Source organism: Platalea leucorodia, assembly GCF_965183815.1.
Source record: "Platalea leucorodia genome assembly, chromosome: 5".
Lineage (NCBI taxonomy): Eukaryota > Metazoa > Chordata > Aves > Pelecaniformes > Threskiornithidae > Platalea > Platalea leucorodia.
In genome coordinates, this window is record NC_138827.1 from 51,679,338 (window position 1) to 51,702,414 (window position 23,077).

A 23,077-nucleotide genomic window follows, 5' to 3' on the forward strand; every position below is an offset into this window, starting at 1 on the left:
AGAAGGCACCCTAGAACCCTTTCTTTCAATGTGTAGTTAATCGATTTATACACTGCTTTTCAGTTTTATCTGTGAACAGCTTTGGAATGGTAAGAAATACCTTCAGGAAACACATGTGAAGGCCAGAACCTACCCAAATATAGAGAAATAATATGCTAATCAAACACACAAAGGAAACGGAATATTTACGACACTTTAGTCATTCAAGGGCAAGATCAGGCTAACAGCCATAACCATGCCATCATCTGCAGGAACTTGCATTTCATTACACCTTTTTTTCTTAGCAACATAACTTCAAGAAAACTTGTCAGCTCTGTTCTGCAACAGGCATGGCTGAACTAAGTAATTTGTCATTTCTCCTTTGACCTAACCCTTCTATTGTCTTTGAAGATTCTTAGAAAGCATAAGATTAATTTTCAAATTATCCTTTCCTTTCCAACATCTGAATTTATAAACACTATAGTAAAACAGCTTTGTTTTTATAAGGATGTGTTCCAGAAAAACAAATATGTAATTGCTTAAGAACAAGACATTCTTTCTTTCATTTCCCCTTCCAAAGCTTATGAAGTCTTGCTACTAAAACAACTTCTAGCAGTTGTTTCAGTGAAGGACAGTACTCTCTACATAGTGTTGGCACTAGAAATACAATATACAAAACCGAGCTTATGGGATATTAAGAAAGAATAAGATTTATCCAAGTCTTCTCTATCCTCAAACAGTTTTTTCCTGTAGTATTTATTTTACATTAACAAAAAGCTTGTAAGAAATAAATCTTCTCGTAAGAATGCTCTTCAATGTTTAAATCAAAATGGGAGAGAGAAAAGCAAGCTCCCTTCTAATAATGTGAGCTCTTAAGTTCATGTGGTCTAGACTATGACTTGGACTACCCTTTTCAATTTTTCCCCCTTACTAAATCTATTTAGAGACATACCAAAACAAAAATAAATTAATTTTGAAGAAGTCTGAGCTACTTCTGATAAAAGCTGAACAAGCCCAAGCTACCAAATACCTCTGTATTCTTCCTAAAAAGAGGCTATTCAAATACAGAAAAAAAAAAAAAAAACAACTAAAGCAACTCAAGCCACAACTATTTTACATTGACCAAAACGACTAACTTCTGCAGAATTGCAATGACTGTAAGGAATGTTACCCCTTGGTACATCAAGGACAGAGTATGCATGTCTGCCATTGTGGTACTCTCAGCACTGAAATAAAGGAATTGGTCTTCAAGTTAATAATAAGGCACTGACAAAAGTCCTCCTTGAATCCAAGCACTCACCCTCTTGATGCATTACAAATTAGAATGGTGTTTTTTTTAAAAAAAGGATAACTCCTACAAACAAATTCAATGTCCACTTGTACAGATTCTTTTAATGACAGCTTTCTCAAGCCAAATCCCCTTATGCACAAGCCACTTTCAGAGAAAAATTAAAGGAAAAGGGCAATACTTAAATAATAACAAAACTTCTTAAACTTGTCCTTGTAGGGAAAATAAGCAATTAACTGATGTGATTTAGTACTAGCCGTGGTGTCTTGATACTTGCAACAGGCAGCATACTACAGCCGGCCATGGAAAAGACTGGAACTACTAATGTTGGTGAATTAGTATACCAAAAAAAAAAAAAAAAAAGGACAAAGAATCAAGAAAAACGCCACTGACAGAGCCAGAAGAAACAACATCCCATGATTTATCTTATCTTGATTTGGACAAGATTTGCTACAGTTAACCAAAACCACAAGATCAATTTGCATTTTATCAAAAGGGACCTCACCTCCTCAAGTGCCTTAGCAGCACAAAAAACTGCAATTAATTCTGCTGGAAGGGAAAGCATTTCCTTTTAACATTTGTTATGCCTGATACTAATAGAGGAGGACTATTGTTGAAAATGTATAAATGCAAATAGAGGAGGCTGATGTTGCAAGGAAAATTAGATTAGATTAATTTACTTCTAGTGAGGAAAAGACAACTAATAAAATCCTGCTGTGTTTTTTTATGCTTTCTCTTGCTCCCGATATGTTTTCAAATATGCATACTTCTATAAACACTTTTCTTGGTAAAAGTTCAAGTGCGCTGCAGTTACGTTTTGAGGAGGAAAGGTAATCGGCTGATTCCCCAAAAGAGACACTGATTCCTCAAGCAGGAGGCTAAAACATCTGCGTAACTACGGGGCTCCTTCATACGCCAGCTGCAGAGTTGACAAATAACGTCTGCCATCAGAGTATTTTCCTTTTCAAGTCTTTCTTAAGTAGGATATGATTTTCACAGTAATTTAAAGGAGCTAACAGTAAGTTTAAATCTGGGTGCTAAAGCTCATTCATTAAGTATTTATGTGCATTCATTTAGATTTTGTAGTTTTAATGTCTATAACTTGCACCTAAACACTTAATGAATCATAATAGCCTGAGTAATATTCCTCTGGCATGAAATGTCTGCAAAATGAAATACATGTCTGGGATGAGCTATGTTTACTCAAATGATCAGAATTTTTCAGAAAGAAATCTCCCTGTTTGCTTTATAAGAACACTGGCATAGAAGTCAGGTTTGAAAAACCTAGCCAAAAGTAGTACAGACTAAGTTAGAAAGGTAAAGGTTAGCAGTAAGTATTCAACAACCAGTGCAATGTTAAGTATTTCTAATGCGCTGCACCGATTTCATAAAGCAGACATTCCCTGCTGTTCAATCTTTCCCAAGACTGTTATTTTAGCTAACAAAGTGATTAACAGTCAGCAGGAGATTAACATTTACATGTGAAGTCTTGGTACGAAGACCTACTCTGAATAGTTTTTGCTCATATGCCTCCAAAACAGGGAACTGTGACGGGCATCTTTAGTTTCAAATTCAAAACATTAAGAAATAAAGTGACAAATATTGGCTGAAGTATTTCAGCAGTTATTGACAAGATAAAGAATTAGAGCAATACATTAAAAATAAAAATCAAAGAGAAACTGCCAACTATCTGAAGTAGTCTGGATGACAGTCTTACCTGAATACCATGAGCTCATTGCTGTCCTTGTTTTCTCAGCACTGGTTTTAATTATTTAATTTTTTAACCCCTTTTTTAAAAAAGAGCATTACTACGTTCTTTACAGTGTATTTGACTTGCTTGAGTCTTTCCAAAGTTTAGCTGAGGCAGCTCTCCCTCAGGGAACAAAACCACCACCTCTTTCTGAGCACCATTAATCGCAAAATATGTAACGTTTCGGTATTTCTGTGTTGCCCTGTAGGACTATGTGGCTAAATAGGAGATAAACAATAGGCAAGTACTGAACTACTCATTGTAACAACTGCCAATAATGTTTTCCATGTTGTCATTAATCACTCCAGTTATTCTAGCTACATATTTTAAGAAACTCCTCCCACAATATTCAATCTCTCCCACAAAAACCAGCATATCTGAGGGTAGAAAAAACAAGGAAGAGTAGGAGGCCTACGAACAATGAGAGTTGGTAACAGCAACAATTCACTAAATGATGATTTGTGAACTGTTTTCCCCACCATCTTCCTACCATAAAAACCTAACTCAAAACAGCTGCAAAAATACAAAAAAACAATAATAAATGACACCTCCTGACCTGGCTCTGTCTTTAGCAAAGCTGTCTGATGTCAGGCTGTGGCTCTCAGTTGCACGTTTCCTTTCACTAACAGAAGAACAGATACAGCTATGCTGCAATGAACCTGTAATAGCTTATTTAAAAATTCAAAATCCACAGGCTATTATCCACAATGCTTAAAAAAGTAAAGATTGTTAAAAACCAATTAGTTAACATTGTTAAAAACACTTAGTTGTTGAGAAGAAACACACATGAAGTAATTTTTAAAATGAAAAAAACAAAACTAAAGTTGTGCAAAGTCTACTACAGTAACACTGTTGGCTATGAAGATGTCGTCTTTACTATATACCCAACATGGGTAAACTTGGGAGATGTGTGAATTGCAGAGGGATTCAGCGCAAGCAACCCCTTCCCAAAATACATGACTTCAGGATCAGAACAGACTATTCAATCCCCATCAAAACAACAAAAAAATTGCAAAGGGACATAAATTCCCACGGTGCTTCTGGTGTAATTCTGACAGAAGCATCCTTCTACTGTTTTCTTTCTACCAAGAGCCAATTCACAAGAACAATTCTTGGAAACATAAACCAGCCTATTACCCTTTACTCTACCTCACCAAGTGGTTGGGGTTTTTGTGTTTTGTTTTGGTTTTTTACTGTGAGATTCGATTACCCTTCTTTTTTGCCGCCCAGAAATCAGAAATTAATCATTTCCATTAAGAGATTAATTTGACTCTGGAAAAAAAAAAAACCAAGAAGTGAATTTACAGGCTTCTACTCAGATGCAATAAACAAACTGTACATTTTCAAAATAATAACTACTAGTAGAAACCTTTATTAGATAGTCAGAGAACTCTGCCACAGACTGGTAGGTAGCTTGTTTCTTTTTAAAAAGGAGTATTCATGGTGGAATCTGCAAGCGTATTTACGGCCACTAAACCACAATGTCAATGGAACAGTTACTACTTTTTCACAGACTTCAAAGTTCTGATATCGGAGTCATATTCTGGACAATGTTTCCTTGCTTTACAAAGATCATGTTTTTGAAGATTAAAGAAAGACTAATCATCCAGGAAACTACACCTAGGTGACGACAAGGAAACCCAAATAAAGCAAGAATCAAAGTCTTAAGCATAAAATACACATATAAAGCATGGCTCCCTTTTTACAACCATGTTTTTCTCTGTGAGTAATTTCAGTGACCAAGAATTATTCCTGTCAAGGATGGAATTTTGATAGTCCCACACCTTTTCTCTCCTTAGGTTATCCTACCTTCTAATAAATTAATTATTTGCCTGAAGATCAAAAGAGCTTCTGTATGTAAGGTCTGCTTTAGGCCATGTTATCAATACCACACAACGTCAACTGTTTTGACCAAGACAGAGAATAAAATCAATTATTGCCAAATGAGAACATGAAAGCTTGAAATTGTGCCTCTATCTTTTTAAAACGTAGACCTTAAGCGATATTACGAAACACCATACACTAACAGTGGTCCCTAACTGGTAATTAACTGATACCCAGAGAAGTAAAACATCTCAGTGAGCTATACCCAGGTGTTGGGTTTTTTGTCATTCAACCTTTGTATGTAGGAGAGTGACAGGTGTAGAAAAAAATGGGAAGAAAACACTCAGTTCTGACCCAACAGTGCTTTCAGTTTTGTCTCTTCCACACACACCCACCGACCACCCAAATCATGTGAACTATGTTTTTAACCAGGAATTAGGTAACAACGTACCAAAAAAAGTTTTGGTAAGGGCTTAGCCTTTGTGCCACTCATTGGGAATATGGCTCCCATACAGTACTAAGGTTTGCAAGCTTACTGCTATTTTAAACTTGCAGTTGTTACATTTCTTATAGTTGTAGGTCTGACAGAAATAACATTGCTCCAGGCTAAGTGTGCCTGGGACAAGCTCCCATCGAGAACTCCTGGTATAGTCTAAACAACATCTCTAGAATGTGTAGTACCTCTTTTACCCAGTTCATACATAGCTTTTGATATAACTCTTAAATACCAGTCTACTTGTTTCTTAAGAATGCCTAAAAAGGTGAGTTATTTTCAAAATTAGTATAAAGTTAAAAGAAACTCAAACTAGCTACAATCTATTTAACTCAAGCACAGCACCGCCAGAAGTTTCACACACACTATTTGGTGTTTCATGTTGTTTTTCCTTTCACTCTTTAAGGCAGTGGTTTCCACAGGTCAGTTCAGAGAATATAATGAAGCATGGTCCATGGCAATTCATGTTGCAACTCCATTTTTAATTTGGGGGACTCTACTCCCCAATCATTAGTGGTTTTGTTCAGGGCTCCAGAGTTCAGAGATCGAATTGACAGGCTCTGTTCTGGCACAGGATACAGCTGGCACGTTTTTCATCAGGACCTCATTCTCAGTTACGAGATGGTTCAAATTGTTCTTTTTGTGTTTTGAATTAGCCTATTATTCAAAGGTCATCAAGTTGGCAGGAACCTGAAAACAAAAATATAAATGATAGCAGATTTTACTTTGGGTAGTACCTACTTACATTCCAGTGTTTCACAGACTAGCCACCTGTTTAAATGCATATCGTTAATGCTCATTCTATTTAAAAAAAAAAAAAGAGGAGGAATGCAACTATCGTTCAGCAGTACAAATCTACTTAGAGCTGTAGAAAACCCAGGTATAACCAAAATATTAAACTGCTGCATGGTTTATAATTTTATTATATGGCCATAGATGTTAATAATTTTGATGACATTTAAGATTTAAGTTGTCAGCAAAACAACCTTAACAGGATAAATCTCAGCACCAAACTACACATGCAGAACCTTCTCACTTGAGTCCCAGCTAGAGAATTCTTGGCACACAGGTCAGTGATTGATGTAGGCCCTCTAGTATTTTTAAGACTAATTTAAAAAAACGAGGCATAAACACTTGCCTGGGCTTTTCCCATAGGAAACCTGAATGCCTGCTACAGACATCACTCCCTTTCATGAAGATCAAAGCTAGTTTGCATTACATTAGTTTATATCACCATTTTCTCCCCATCAGGAATTTGCCTGACAGCAACATCTCTTGTTTACTCAGGTTATTAAAGAGCCACCACACTCCTGACGACTGTCAATAAATAACCAGTTTGGTCAGATTTGAAGCAAGCATGCTTTGCATTTACCATTTACCTGTAGAAGCAAAAATGATCAACTGGGCTAAAGTTCCACTATTAAAATTAAAAATAATATCTATTAAAATAGTTCCCAATATTATTCAACTGGGTAGGTGTCTATACTTTATCAAAAGCATATTTAAACATCCAGTCTTTCTTAGGCAGTCAGACTGTTAAAAAGCAAACAAGATCTTTAATTTTAAACAGTACCATAAGGCATTTTTCTAGGGAAAGCACTACTCAGGAGTCAAATCACGATCTAGAGAAAAAATTTACAGGATTTTTTTTTTTTCTCCCCTCATTTGGTAAACCAACCTTTGTAAGCTAATGTTTGTGTGAAGCACTGCTTCTTCTATGGGAGCAACTATGCTGCAAGAACCCATATAGTACAACTACACAACATGCCAGAAAACAGAAAATATGCAACAAATTATGGTAGCAGGGGTTTTGGCCTTTTAGTTGTAGGTGGTTTTTTTTTTTTTTTTTTTTTTTCCATTAATCCTCCCCTCCTTTTTTTCTTTTAGAATCTCCTACACTTATCTTCACTTCGCTGTCATATTTTCCACAGGAGGCTCCGCCAGATCCTTAAGCCTGCTGCTTTTGCACAAGCTAGGAGCCGAACGGTTTAAACAAGTTTGCATTAAATAGTATTGTTAAGCCTTAATGAATAAAAGCTGTCCTCAGAGGGCAGTTTTCAGGCTTGCCTGAAAGTCACCACTTTCTTGCAAACTCTTTGCCACTATTTGCTACTACTCCCACATTCTCCAGCCAGGAACACAATTTCCTCTCCTTTGCACTGTCTCAAATACTTTCAAGGGAGCTTCTGCAACCCTCCTTACTCCTGAGATTTCTCTCAGAAGCAGAAATGAACAAGAAAGCACAGAAGGATCTGGAAAGGTCCTTTTGTTTCCCCTTGAAATTCAGTAATACTTTTGCTCTGGGAACACCATAAACAAACGTGCAAATGAAAAGGGAAATTTCAGGAAGATGAAGTGGTAACTTAAAAAGGATTTTGCTGATGAAAAAGGTCAGTAAGAATTCATATGGGAACAGAATTTAATAGGGGTTGGAGTAGTCTTATTTTCCTTTTTGATTCATGGAAAATTCTCCTTTTGCTTTCAAAGCCTGCCAAATGTACCCAGGACTAAACATTTTTTACACATTTTAGAAATACATACAAACAACAGAAAACATGCATGCGCAAGACCTGAAAAATGGCACTACGAGAGAGTTACCTGGAATTGATACTGAATGCTACAGTTTACAGCTTTTTATATAACTGTAAAATAGCCTTCTTAAAATGGGCAATGACAAAAATACTGCCACTCGGACAGATATTTTAGAGCATTCCTTCCATTTCCCCAATTGCTTTAAATTAGCCTCAAGATAGCCCCAAATCTTTCTTCATTACCACAGAAGCTCTGAGGACTTGTCTGCAAAGGGACAAATGGGAAAGCTAAAGCAAATCAACAGGCATGTGAAATTAGTGTACAGGCTGCTCAGAGTAGATTGCTCTTCATAGAAAGTGATCAGTTACAGCTCTGTCATCTTGAAGATCTATCAGTTCTCAGCTCTTAACAGTTCATATTCCTTTTCAACATCTTGCTCTCACCTGTTGTCTGTTGCTTTGGCAGGCAGCACTCAGGTGTTTAAACCAGAGCATTGCATTCATTCTGTTTCCAGCTTGAAATTTATATGAATTTCCTAAGTGAGAAAGTTAGAGAAAAAACTGATAAAGAAACACAAACAATACCATATACTTAAATCCTACCCATATTCAAATAACTCTAAATTAAAACATTATGAAAAGATTTAATAGCAGAAGGTTCATATAACTTTACATTTTGTCTGGCATAGCTGCAACTTAATTGTTTGACCTAGTGCGAGAGAAGTTTCAGCTCGCCTGTCTTCCTTTCCAGCATTCTAGATTTCAACTAACACCAGTGTCAACTAGGAAAGAACAAAACATTTCCCAGAACCATACAACAAAAATGTTTTTCTTCATCGCCATTATTGCAATTTGTTTATACTATCATTTCATAATTTTTTAATGAAGTGCGAGAGAGCACTGAAATGCACTCTAGAAAGCTACATTTGAAAATATTTGAAAATTGTTCCTAAACATATTGATACATTTCAGACTAGTATTTTCAGTGTCTGGTGTTATACAGTGCTTGCTTGAGTTCAGAAAGACCAAGTATTACAAAAACATTCCAGGTTGCTCTTGCTGAGTTTGAGCTGACAAGCATTCATAATTTACACCACGTATCAGTGGTGCTAGAACAGATGCTAGGAAATAAAATGTACTAAGACTTGAAGGAGACAAAGCAATAAATAATGTTAAGCTCCTTTATCGGAAAGTCTAATGATGCTCTTTCCGCATAGTTTGAAGTGCTATGGAAAAGTAACAATTTCTTCACAGTTTAAACTGAAACTACATTGGAGTAACAGAAACCAAGGCTTCTCTGCAAAACAGTCAAGATCTAGTTGGGTTTTTTTTTTTTTTTCCTGGTAATAGTGCTACATTTGAACAGATGGTTTCGTTTGGGTTTTGTTTTTCATTTGGAGAGGAGAGGGGACTGGTCAAGCACCTAGTGTTAGCTGAATATTGAATTTTTTTTTATCGTTACTTACATTTTCACATATGTGAAAATACCTCTGAGTGGTCTAAATATAGTTTAAAAGAATGCAGATGAATACTTCCAATAAAAATCACAACTGGAGTTGTTAGAGTTTGGAGAGTTCTTAGAACTTAGCGAAGACACTAAGGATTCTCCACAGACAATTGTCCCCATAGCATTCTAAAGGCAAACATGACATCATGGAAAGCAGTTGAAGAAGCGAAAGGTAACATCCTTCCAATTTCATTTAGTTTCTTACGAATACCTCAGCAAAGGAAATGTTTATTCTGGTAATCACTGCACTCTTGGTGCTAACATAGCTTACCCTTCTCAGAATCAGTCAATAAGAAGAGATCTGGATGCTCAGGGTCATCTGCCATCATCACCATCCAGCCCACCACTGACACATTCTTACTCGGTGTGGATTTGAACTGAAAATACAAGCACAGATGTAAACTAATGTAAAACAAGAAGCTTCAGCCAGACTGACTGCACTGCACAGAGCAAGTATTCAAAAAGGCACTTCTCAGCAACACTGTTAAAGACAGAATAATGTCAAAGGAAGCATGACACTTCATAAAATTAAGAAAGTTTATGAATTTTATATGGAATTAGTGAAAACAGAACTTACCACAATGAATGATATTCAAAACAAAAGTAATATCACAATCCCCTGAAACATGTCAACAGATATCTGAACTGCACTGTATGAATACAACAGCATTCCTCACCACATTATTGCACACATACATATACTATAGTTCAAAAAAGTGCATTAACAAATGCAAAGCTAATCCCTCCACTGTTAACAAACAGAAGAATTAAACTTGTCTGTGCCACAATTATTCAAAGTTAACATGCATTAATTATTGTAATAGTCTGTAATTGCACGAGTCCTGTGGACAAGATAACACAGCTGTGTAATTAAATATTATGACCTAATGCATGAAATGGATCAAACGAGGGTGTAGATTCAATAAACAAGTGTACAGAACATAACCTGCTCATTTATCGCTAAGATGTTCAAAATGACAGGGTTTTCCTCTTCAAGGTGTTACTCACACATCGACATGTAACTTAGGCCTCTTCGAAGCACAATACCTGTCTCCGGTACACTAGCCCCTCTCCTGGGAGCTCCTTGGTCCCACTCTCCTTTTCATTCACCTGGTCTGTATTATTTTCTACTTCTCAGGCTTCTCCTCTCATTTCCAGGCTACTTGCCTATTAAATCCAACTCATTTCCAAACCACAAGCTTCCTTCTCCCTGGTCTCCTTGCTTATCTATTAGTAGACCCTCACAATTCACCTTTCATTACTTGCTCAGGCAGTCCCATTCACTCCCCAATGCCCAATTCATTCAGTTTCTCTCAAGTCTTTAGTTGCCAGATCTCCCCTTCCCACATTCATGGGTCTGACACAGACTTTTTTCATCAATCCTAGCACTCTTACCCTCTGCAGTGTTTCACCTCACTTCTCTGCCCAGAAGGTCCAACTCTGCTATATGCTGGTCCTTATCAGATGTGTCTTGTGAAATCCCTATTCTAACCTCTTTATCAGCACAGTAATTTTGACCTCTCTAATTACCTTATTAGAAATGATAAAGCTAAAACAATCTCAGGGATGTTTTAAGTCACTAAAATTAATTTATAGTTCTAGAATACTTTTATTCTTCACACTAATGCCACATAGCAGATTTACAACACTAAGCATCAAAAGTCTTTTGATTCATATTAGAAATATTGCTTTACCATTACAAATCTAGAACTCTCGTTCAGCAAAAGGAAGCGTTACTGCTAATAAGTTTGAGGGTATCACAAGCAAAGGAAGAGTTTATAAGAATGGTCTTTATATGGGAATATAGTTACTTTATAAATAAAATTCCAGTGCAAGTCTAATGTCAGTTATTCTAATCTATGCCATAGATTAACTGGAGAGGTTGAATGTCCAGATAAGTTTAACTGTATGGGACTTGTGCAACAGGCTACATTTTAAACCTCAGTTTAAAATACATTAGAATTTTAAATGAACAAATGTTAGACCAATATTTGAAACAAAAAGTATTTTAACCAAGTTCAAAATAATTCAAGAGTCCAGTCTCTGTCTTGTACACTTTTGAATGTATCATCTGTGTACTGCCCTCTATGTCACTATAGTTACACTTGCAGGAACCATTCCATCACAAGTTCCTACCAGTCACGTTCAGCTGACATTTGGGTAACGTCACTGGAAATACAAAAGCTTGGAAACTTCGAAGGGATGCTTGTACAGATAGCTTAAGTGTAAAAGTGATGATTACTGTTCTTAGGAAAGACCTGCCTGCCAAACTTCAAAATGGATGCCCTTTTTTTGATATTACTATGGATAAAAATGTGGGAGAAGACCATTCCTCATTAAACCTGTAGAACCACATATACTAAAGTTAAGTAACTCTACTGCCTTTGGGAGGTGGACAGATTTGGTAACACCTCATAAGAAGAGAAAGTAAATTATAAAGCTCTATCAGACAGCATTTTCTTACAGTGAGGGCTGGATAACATAACTTCTTTCCAAATAGAAACTAAAACTTCTTTGCAGATTCCAGTCAATAATGAAAAACGTTAAGGAATTTTATCTGAAAGAAGGAATAAAGATGGGGAAAGGGAATAAAATCAGGATGTATACGTATATATTCAGGACTTGCTATGGACCCACTGAAGACATTGCCTCGAAAAATAAGATGACAGAATTTACGCTTAAAAGGGACCTGCAAAATGCAAACTTCCAGGTAGTCCTACAAAGCATTAATAGGTCATTTTCACAGAGGTGGAAATTTGAGTCACAAAGCGGTTTTAATAGGTTACAGATCAACAATGTACCTCTTGAACTGCACTCACTTCTAGAGTTTCATGAAAATAGCACATTTGAACTTTCCTATCTTAGTTGTATATCATAAGAGTAGGTATACAATACGTGAAATTACCATGCAATCAAAACTGCTAGAGCTTGCTTGTTTTTTCGTTTTATTCAAAACAACTAGTTAATCATGGTACTTCTCCAAAAAGTAAAAAGCTCCACACAAGGAAAGTGTTTCCTGCCAGCATCAATCCGTCATCACTTGAAACACATGTCAATTTTCCATCCCTGTGCACGGCTGGATTTGTATTCCATGTTTACATAGTCCCCCAGGGCAGTTCATTCTCCACTGATGCATAGAGCCTCACTAACAGCAAGTCTGCTTTGTTAACATGAAGGGAATGAAAACTTCATTGTAATTTAATGTTCCTGGTCCCTCTTTGCTTTTTTTATACAGGCCACTGGAATGACGCTCATTATACATATAGAAAACTACACAGCTCTGGTGCTAGGCTTCACATAACTACACTTTTTTGTTGTTGTTCTGAGCTCAAAGGCATTTATACATAAATCTTTGAATCAAAAAAAACTCTGAATTAATCTGTGAACAGACTTTTCCCTCCAACCCTTTGGCACCTACAAATCTCCTCCTCCTCATCTCCTGTTGTGATTTTACAGCTTTCTAATATTCAAATAATTTTCTGAACATACTTCCTAGAATGACAGCATTCTTTATCAGGGTATTTCAGTGAAAGTGCCTGAGCAACACCTACCAATTTTTCTACTGCCAATAAACGGGTCTAATTCTGAATATAACATGCAATGGAAGGCTTGGAATGAACCAGGGTTCATACTCGAGCACGAAGACTCAAAAAGGCTCTGTTGCTTTTCCAAGTACCTATAAACATGGAAATCTCTCTCATGCATGCTATGTTGTCACAGAAATTGGCAAGATTTTCCCAGCCCAATCACTATGAACAGTTTTTTATGGGTGTGCTCACATTTTTCAGGGCAAATGCTTCCTTTAATTTTAAGTTGGCTGTTTTTACTGTTGTCCTTTCCTAAAGGTGTGCAAATGCTACAGTTTTATCACAGGAGCTTGTTTGCGGGTACCGTTTCAGCATACGAGATAAAACCTTAAGCATTCTACACACATTCCTCTCAGATTCTCCTGTACCACATCTCTGGGCTCTGACACTCACATGCTCATTGTAGACAATTTTCCATTACTCTAGTAATTACTGAAACCTGTTCACTATTTAAAACACAAAGCTCGTTATATTTAGTAGTCTTTCTTAGTAGATGCAGCACAAGCAAATTTGTCACATCCAGGTATCTACAGCATCCTCTTCCTTTGGACTAGATTCACATCTAGAATACACACTATGCTGGATGCACTCCTTTGTCTTTGACCGTAGGCATGAGAAGAAGAGCTGGCTTGCCCACATCTAAAAGGGAGGGAACTTCTTGCCCTTTTGGCTGGATTACACTGTGATTTTTATGAGCTAATTTTCCAAAGAGGTTGGCTATTATAAGCCTGGAAGAGCTTTCAGTGTCAGTGCGTTCCAAGTTTTCAGTCTCAGCTGCCTGAAGCAATAGCAGCAGCAGGACGGTCAAAAGCATGCCTGTAATCAAGACACATTTACCATGAGAGCTCTAGCCAGGAAACTTTATATAGCAGACTGACTTTTTCATTGCCAGCATTCCTTTCCATGTCACAGAGGCCTTGAGAAAGGAAGCTGAAAAGACAGATGTTTACATGGCTCCAGAAGATGCTTGGAATATTCTACCCAGGTAAATCTCAAACGTATCAATCTCTGAAAAAGAAACCTGCTTCAAAGTAGACAGCATCATCCTTTTTATCCATTTAATCCGGACAGGAACAAAACAAAACCTAGATCTAGCATCAAATCTCTTTATTTTGCGGAATCGACCGACCTCTTAGGAATATAACTGGACAGTATTTGTACAGTGGACATATACTTATGCACTAGCTATCTACAGATGGTTGACCATCTACAGTTTATTCTCTCTTGATTAACTTTCTTTCTGAAAATGCAACGAAATGTGAACTGAAGCATGACGCTTGACAAATCATCTTTACAGATTCCAGAACAAAAGCTGAGGCTTTGCACAATAACCCTGTAGTGAAATGGGTGGAAATCTAAGCCATCAACGGCTAGGCTACAAGTACAGCACAGGTAGACCAGCTGAACAAAGTTACTGACCACCTATTATTAGGCTGTTTAATAAACTGGAGCCTCTCTCTCTCTAATCCCCTAACCTCAGTCTCCCGCAGTAGCTACCAGGTTATCTTCCACCTTAATTTCAGCATAAAGATTATACTCTGTGTTATAATAACCTTTGGAGCAGAAGTATGTGTGCATTCACTGTAAACTATTTGTTTAAATAAAAGACAATCCAAACTGTAGCTAATAGGTATTACTTTATTTTAATCATGACTGCACCTGGGAAACCAAATCAGAGACCTGAGCTTTGTAACACACTTTGCATCTACAAACAGAACAAAATATGTTTGCTGCCCTAACAAGCTAAAAGCAAGATATCAGCTGCGTACAGAGAAATCCAACGTTGTGCTGGATAGTTCAGTCCAATTCCAGAGAGCCAACTGTTAAAAAAAAAAAAAATCAGCTCTAGCAGTCATTGCTTTTTACTACCACACCTCCATCCCCCTTTCCTGGGAACTGCGTTGCTCAGACTCCACTCAGTATTTGCAAGCCATAATGCTGGCAGGCTTCTGATGGGTAATCCTGCCAGCGTTATGGACTTGAATGTCTCCTAGCCTCTATCTGCAAACTTCGTTATTGGTCTGCTGGCACATCTTTGGACAAATAAACATGAGAACAGAAGGATGCAAGACAGATTTTAGCTTTTAGCAGATCATCTTGAGTGCCATTATGCAGCAAGTGTGGGACAACCGAGGGATCAGGCCCAGCCTGCATGGGTTTATGAAAGGGAGATCCAGTTTCACTAACCTGCTCTCCTTCTATGACAAGGTGACCCGTTTAATGGATGAGGGGAAGGCTGTGGATGTTGTCTACTTGGACTTTAGTAAGGCCTTTGACACTGTCTCCCACAGCATTCTCCTGGAGAAGCTGGCTGCACACGGCTTGGATGGGTGCACTCTACGCTGGGTCAAAAACTGGCTGGACGGCCGAGCCCAGAGAGTGGTGGTGAATGGAGTCAAATCCAGTTGGCGGCCGGTCATGAGTGGTGTTCCCCAGGGCTCAGTACTGGGGCCGGTCCTGTTCAACATCTTCACTGATGATCTGGATGAGGGGATCGAGTGCACCCTCAGTAAGTTTGCAGATGACACCAAGTTGGGTGGAAGTGTTGATCTGCTGGAGAGTAGGAAGGCCCTACAGAGGGACCTGGACAGGCTGGATCGATGGGCCAGGGCCAACTGTATGAGGTTCAACAAGGCTAAGTGCAGAGTCCTGCACTTGGGTCACAACAACCCCAGGCAACGCTGCAGGCTTGGGGAAGAGTGGCTGGAGAGCTGCCTGGCAGAAAAGGACCTGGGGGTGCTGGTCGACAGCCGCCTGAACATGAGCCAGCAGTGTGCTTAGGTGGCCAAGAGGGTCAATGGCATCCTGGCTTGTATCAGGAATAGTGTGGCCAGCAGGACCAGGGAAGTGATAGTGCCCCTGTACTCGGCACTGGTGAGGCCACACCTCAAGTCCTGTGTTCAGTTTTGGGCCCCTCACTACAAGAAGGACATCGAGGTGCTGGAGCATGTCCAGAGGAGGGCAACGAAGCTGGTGAAGGGTCTGGAGCCCAAGTCTTATGAGGAGCGGCTGAGGGAGCTGAGGTTGTTTAGTCTGGAGAAGAGGAGGCTGAGAGGAAACCTTACTGCTCTCTACAACTACCTGAAGGGAGGTTGTAGCGAGGTGGGAGTCGGTCTCTTCTCCCTAGTAACAAGCAATAGGACAAGAGGAAACTGCCTCAAGCTGCGCCAGAGGAGGTTTAGGTTAGATATTAGGAAAAACTTCCTCACTGAGAGGGTGGTCAAGCATTGGAACAGGTTGCCCAGGGAAGTGGTTGAGTCTCCATCCCTAGAGGTATTTAAAGAACGGATAGATGTGGTGCTCAAGGACATTGTATAGATGGACTTGGCAGTGATAGGTTGACGGTTGGACTCAATCTTAAGGGTCTTTTCCAACCTTGACAATTCTATGATTCTATGATTCTTAGGCACTAGTCTCTGTTCACTAGTAGTTTAGTTGTTGTAGGTATCACAACACATCAGTGACTTGAGCAATATTAAAAGTCAATTCAATAGATTCAGAAAATAATTTTTGAAAGAGCATTCTAAATGGATATGACTGCATTTCAAGACAAAAGTAAAGGCTTTTGCAGTAACAGAGACTCAAAAGGATCAGATACCAGACTTGAATGCTTACATTTGTTACCTTTTTACTTCATTTACTTTTCCCAAAGAAAGAGCAAGACTATTTAAACAATTAAAACTGTTATTCTGAAGGAAATGTATAAGCAAATGGACCACATAAAGATTCAATATACTTAATTTCCAAACAATAAAATTACCAGCTATGCAATTTTTCCAAGTTCTCTAAACCTGTATGTTATTTAGATTGTTTTCAAATACTTATACACAATACTGAAAAAGCTTCTGATTCAATAGGTACACATATGGTAAAGTCTTCCATCATTCAGTACTTTGACAGACAGTGGACAACAGAGACTTAAAAATGAATAGTCTATTCTTAAAAAAAAAAAAAAAAAACAACCAAATAAAAAAAACAAAACAAAACAAAACTCAATTTTGGCATAAAACCTAAAGGCATCACATCAGTAACAGGAGCACAAAGTCTGACACTACAAAAAATTTCTTTTCCATTTCTCAATGTTTCCAGAAAAAACAAGCAACTAACTGTTAGTGACATAATGCCAGCACAAGTTCTCTCTTGGTTCTTTCTTTTGCTTTTGCTTTAATGCTTCACATTTCTGCTTCTAGTAGTTTACAAGTCTGCTCTTTCCAACTACCTTTACTTTTAATGAGACAGACTCTTTCCATAAGGTTTTCACTGATACCAGAGGCAAATGCATCCAAACACATACACTTCTCTAAAGACACCCAGGAGACAGGATGCTTGGCTAACAGGCCTTTGGTCTGGGCTAGTATTGTCTTAACTGACAAGACAAATTAAGTAGGATCAGTTTCGATTTCACCTACGCAATCAAAGCTAGTAGGAGTGGGGCAGATGGATGACGGCAAAGAAACTATGCAAATATTTCTACAAGTAATTAGCTATTATTAAACTACTTTGAGTATTAGAATACTGTTTCCTAATGAACTGCTTTCAATAAAAGTGGAAAATACACATTTTTTTTGTAGATTAAGACAACATTACATGCAAACTTTCCACACAGAAAATTCAAATATCCAGGAGTCTACTAATCAGAGATCTTACACTTCAAATCTCTACCCTCTGAACATAAAAATGTTAGGATAAGAAAACAGTACTTTGTACCAAAAAGAAATAAGATAGTCCCCTTACAAGGATTCTAGAAGCACATCTCAGTTTGTAAAATTACATAAGCTTTATGCAAATGTTTTTCAGTGACAGTTGTCATAAATTAAACTGAAACACTGGCCAAGGCAACTATAAGGAATGGTTTCGAGTAGTGAATGAACTCTGAAAAAGATCCAACTATCTCAGATTTTACCCAGTTTCTTAACGGAATCTCTGGCGGTATCCTCTTCCATTATAATTAACCAGTGAAAACAGGAACTACAGACATTGTAACATCCCTGGAACATCTACAGAAAATCCTTTTACTACTTCCCCACATAAGCAAAGTATTTTTACCTTCTTTCAAATAAAGTTGCAGCAAATAAAAGGAAAGCCAGCATCATATGATATGTATGAAGTGTTTTGTACTCCGTTGTAGTTAACGGAATATAGGATTAAACAGAAAATGACAGTAGTCTAATTTTACCACACATGAAAGCAGTACATAGTTAATGTCACATGTAGTGACTTCCTAGTCTTGCCACATCAATGCTTCTTTGGGTTTCAAGTAGCAACAAACTGTTGCAAGGCTCAGAGATCATCAAAAGATATGACTTCTACCTTCAAAAAGCAGACAGATCCCATGATATAGTTCCCTTCCTTATAGACCAACACATTCAAAGAGACCCATGGCATATGCAAAGCAGATGTTCTTGGTGTAGCATATAAATGTGCACGATATTTCCATTAGGGCATATCCATATGAGGTGACTGACTGACTGGAAGACAGGATAGTGCTGACTAGAAATCATGCAAGTCCTGAACTATTCTCAGTGTTTACATCAGGAAATCACATTTTAATTTTGGCAGATGATACTGAAATATGCCTGTTTTTACATACATGTTTTCTCTCTGTAGCCTTCAGAGATTTTGCAGCGTAGTAAAAGAGTTGGGTTCCACACAGTGCTACCCAGTATTTTGTCCAAGATGCTACCTAGAGAGAAAAGAGAAAAAACCAAAAGTGCAACACTTAAGTGAAATGTTTCATAACATTGAGCTGTAAAATAGCAGGCATCATCCTGCAAGAACACGACAGCACTAACTGTCCAGCCAAACCATCAGCCATGTTTCCAAAGCTGCTCTTTCTAGTTATTCACGTACGCCTATGAATGCATTAAAAAAATCTAGAAAGCAGAAACATGTGCCTTTCCTCACTAATCTGAGCAAAATTTTCTGCATCTTACTCTATACTTTCTGCAACCTTTATTGAACACTTCATTGAGTTAGAGTACATCTGTCCCTTTTCTTTTCCATTTTATATACTGCCATAAGGTATCCCCCATTGTCGTGATTATGTATTTTGATTTATAATTCATAATCAAGCATTTGCAATGCAAGTGCTAAAGGTTATTATCTATTGATAAATTGTTAGGATCCACCTACCATTCAGGAAGACAAAATATGCTTCTCTCTTTTAAAGTTATCAGTAATTGTAAGAAATTTTATGTAGTGTTACACTTCTCTTCTACTCCCTAGGTTCTGGGTATAGCCTTATGAACTTAATAAATCCACCAAACAGAAGAATGTAAACTCTAGCAGTGACCCTAAACGTTAATCAGCAAGGCAGAGGAGATCTCAGACATTTGAATTAGTTGCACAATGGCCATTTTATTGTATTTATAACTGGGCAAAGGAAGAAAGTGAGAAAATGAATTTAAAATCTTACTGTAGGTTTTTTGCCTTCTTTCAACAAAGTTTTCCTCCTGAGAACACCTTGAATAGTAACTGCTCCTGGGTACAAATGAACAGCCAAATCTTCAGATTCTAGGGAGCTGAAAGGAGTGTGTGAAGATTTGTGTGAAAAAAATATTTTTCCTAAAGTAGTTTTCCAATCATTACCACAAACTAATGCAAACATCTGTATTTTAATTTAGAAATGTCAATTTTTTTTTATTGGACTTCATTACAGAAAAAGACTTTGGCTGTTACAAGGAATTGCTGTTGTGGAATTTACACTCACAAGCAAATGTGATCAGAAAAATTAATTAGCCAAGCAGATAATCCTCAATTAAAAAAATTAAAACTCAAGACAACTGAAATACAAGAACGATTAATTTTAAAAAGTAAACATTTGAATTACATTCATACAGTTGCTGTATGTATTAAAACCTCTCCTTCAGCCCTTGCAAGAAAGATTGAGTATTTTTTTGTTAGAAACACTGGAATCATTAGCACATCAAAAACGAAGCATAGCTCAAACATGCACAAACTTTAAAATATCTGAAAGCAAGAAGAGTGGGCAGGAGCAGTAACAAAGAGTAGAAACCCGAACCACAGCTTTAAGGTGTTTTAATGCATCTGGTGCTCTCCTAATCATCTACCCTATGTAGGACCTAAGAGCAATGGGCCAAAACAAATGCTAGGTACAGCACTGTGAAAAGAAAACTTAGCTTTATTAAAATTATGAAGCTGACTGGCTTACAAAACATTTTCAAATCAGAAAAAAATTATAACAGGAATCACTTCAGTAAATGTCAATCAGAGCATATAACTAAATTGCTGAACCCAGCAGCTTTCCAGAAAAGCCAAAAAATGGAACAGCGCCTGAAACTCGTTTTGAAGTAAGCCAGGATTTGCTGTTTCATCTATCCTAACATTCATGAAAGTTCAGAGTAAATTGGAAATCTAGCAAACATTTTCATTGCAGCACCTGCTGAGAGTGATGGTATGGAGACAATTTTGGACATTGATAGATGTGAACATGAGTTTAATTCAGTGAGACAATGCTTGCTTCTTAACATGGAAAAAGTTTGATAGTTAACAGCCATCTCTTTCCCATCTACAGTGCCACACAGCTGGAGACAGAATTTGTATTTTAATTAATCAGAATAATCAGTTATATTACTCTGTCAGCTTGCAAATAATACTATATATTATAAATTTGGGCCAATTTTAACACGTTACTCATTTTAGCCATATCTCTGATTTCAGGGAAGAGGGGAAAAGAAATTCAATACAGAACTGCCAGCAAAGAAAACATCTTGAATGCCATCCATTAGCTCAAGAAGCAGCTTTGTTGTCCACATGAGAACTACCAACATTCCTACACAGTGGCAGGCAGTGAAAAAGCTACCAAAACAACTAAGCCTCGATATAAAGATCCAATGATTCAGAATTTGGATTTGCAGACCAGAATGAACAAAAGCCCTTATGGTGATACAGATTTAGTCACAGAAGAGGAAAGCTTGAAGCCTGAAGAAAAGGGTCTCTACCTTTATTTTGACGTGTAAGTTAGAAAGGTAACATCAGAAAACACCCACTTAATTATTAAACCAAACCAAATCACCAACACCAGAGGGAAAGTTTGACACCTCTGTGTGCAGTGGGGATTGTACCTGCTGGCCTTCATGTGGCCTCGATAGCCATTTCGTGACACTCTTGTCCCCGGACCGAGAGAATGGTACAACCTGTTCCTGTTGGATTCCATTATAAATTGTACGTATTACATATACTTTTATTCACACAAACAGCACGACTGCTAAAACAGCATAGCATTTTTTTTTTTTGTGTGCATATCACAAAGCCACTTCTTCCACATAAGAAACAGAGGATAATTTTATTTAGACAAATGCATGCAGGGGTAGATACCATGGGTTTTTTTATTTCATCAGATGTTCTCTTTGTCAGAACTCATAATACTGAAGTGTTTTATTGGCACTGAGGAATAAAACATTTTGAAGAGCAAAGTCTGCATTTAGTTCTTAGAGATTAAATCATGGTAAAAGAACCATATTAATAAAACTTGTCTTTAAATTCTAACTTTAGATGTTACTAGAAAAAAACGGTTTCAACTTCCATGAGTATGCACACACACAAGCTGTTGGGCGGAGAGGAATCAAAAGCACTATCAAAACAGGCCTGACACTGTTTAAAATACTGTCGTATTAAGTAACATTGAAATAAGCTAAGCAATATTTCAATTCTCCAGTTCATATAAGCTTTAAACTTTACCTGTAAGCTTCACATTTTAGAGTCGTTAACGTGATCTATACTGTTATCCCTAGTGAGGACTTGTACTCTAGACCTGCCTTTTGAATACTGCTTTGCTTCATTGAACCTTGTTTTTCTGGATCAGATTCCCTAGTTGACTGAATTCCATTTAAGTCAACAGAAGCATAGGCACTTTGTCCTCACCTCCTGTTTTTAATCCATTTTTCTAGTTGTTTGTATTATGCTGAAAGATTGAAAATCAGCTCTAATTCTGTAGAAGCAGGAAGTTAAGTACAAGCCTATGAGAATTTTACAGGCAAAATCTCCTACATAGCATAAATCTAACAATCTGTCACCTGTGACAGGGGCTTTGCAGTAGCTGGAAAGCTGCTTATTTATGGATAGGGCAGTATTTCTGAGAATGGGAAACCTAAACAAGTAGCATTGTCATGTTTCAATCTGAACTCAGAATACCATAGAGCAGGCAAACAAAACAGGCTTAAAGAAGTGATACAGTAAAGGTCGGCAGCATTAAACAAGAACAGGGGGGTTTGCTTGTTTCTGTCGTTTTGTTTTTTTAAACCAGCTCAAACTATTTCCTTTGCTGCAAGAAGAATTATCAAAAAGATACTAATGAATTACCATCTACTAATCTATCCCAGAATTCTTCATCATTTGTTTTTCAACATAACTGATATCTTTGAATTTATGAATAAATACATTCAAGATATAGACAAATAAAACAATAATTAAGATGAAGGAAAGAAAACCATAATATGAGCGGTATATTTGCGTGTACATATATTTTGTGTGCAAATGAAATACGTTTTCTTCTTACCTTTAAGCTTGGTTTTTTGCATAATGAGGCTATCACTCTTGAGATTTCCCTGAAACAGCTCGAATCCTTCAGAGACACTCAGGGTGACAACCAATGAGACTGAAGTGCCCCTTAGTATACTGCCCTTAACATGATATAACTGTCAGGACTTGGCATTAAAGTCCTTCAAGCAATTTTGATTAGCCTAAAGGGACACGCCAATGCTGAAAGCTCTTTCTCAAGTTTCTGTTGCACTTAAAAACAATCAGTGACTCTAGTTCTCATCCCTTCTGCATTTCCCAGTTACAAACAGGAGGGCCAGGAAAACCAAGAATATTTGTTACAATTCCTTCTTTTATCTGCGGAATCTGTGTGTGGAATATCTAATTTCTTCCTGTTATGCATATGATGCAGATTTAAGCCCTTCTACCCAAAGATCCTCTTCCTAAATCACTGGGAAATATTGAATTCCCACTCGCACTGCATAGGAAGTAGTCATTAATAACACTGGATGTATCCCAATTTTGCCAGTAGCTGTTAATTGCAGACAATGAATGCTTCTCCCTCACTTAAAGACTTTTATAAGAATGGAAACCCACCGTACAGATCAAAACTAGAGACA

The 23,077-nt window shown here is 37.5% G+C and overlaps 1 protein-coding gene across 8 annotated transcripts in view; it reads right to left on the reverse strand.

The window, feature by feature from the left end:
- RALGPS2 (Ral GEF with PH domain and SH3 binding motif 2) overlaps window positions 1-23,077 on the reverse strand; it is a 133,246-nt gene that overhangs the window by 298 nt on the left and 109,871 nt on the right. For 6 of the 8 annotated variants that reach the window (XM_082314100.1, XM_082314102.1, XM_082314099.1 and 3 more), the window contains 6 exons: window positions 21,044-21,121; window positions 19,375-19,480; window positions 18,550-18,642; window positions 9,644-9,749; window positions 8,310-8,401; window positions 1-6,024 (listed from right to left, as the gene is read on the reverse strand). The exon at window positions 1-6,024 is cut by the window's left edge and continues 298 nt beyond it. In XM_082314100.1, the coding sequence (XP_082170226.1) occupies window positions 5,995-6,024; window positions 8,310-8,401; window positions 9,644-9,749; window positions 18,550-18,642; window positions 19,375-19,480; window positions 21,044-21,121 (505 nt within the window). In that variant the 3' untranslated portion in view covers window positions 1-5,994. Of the gene's footprint in view, window positions 6,025-8,309; window positions 8,402-9,643; window positions 9,750-18,549; window positions 18,643-19,374; window positions 19,481-21,043; window positions 21,122-23,077 lie in introns of those variants that run through there. The other 2 variants (XM_082314098.1, XM_082314103.1) reach the window with 2 other exon arrangements.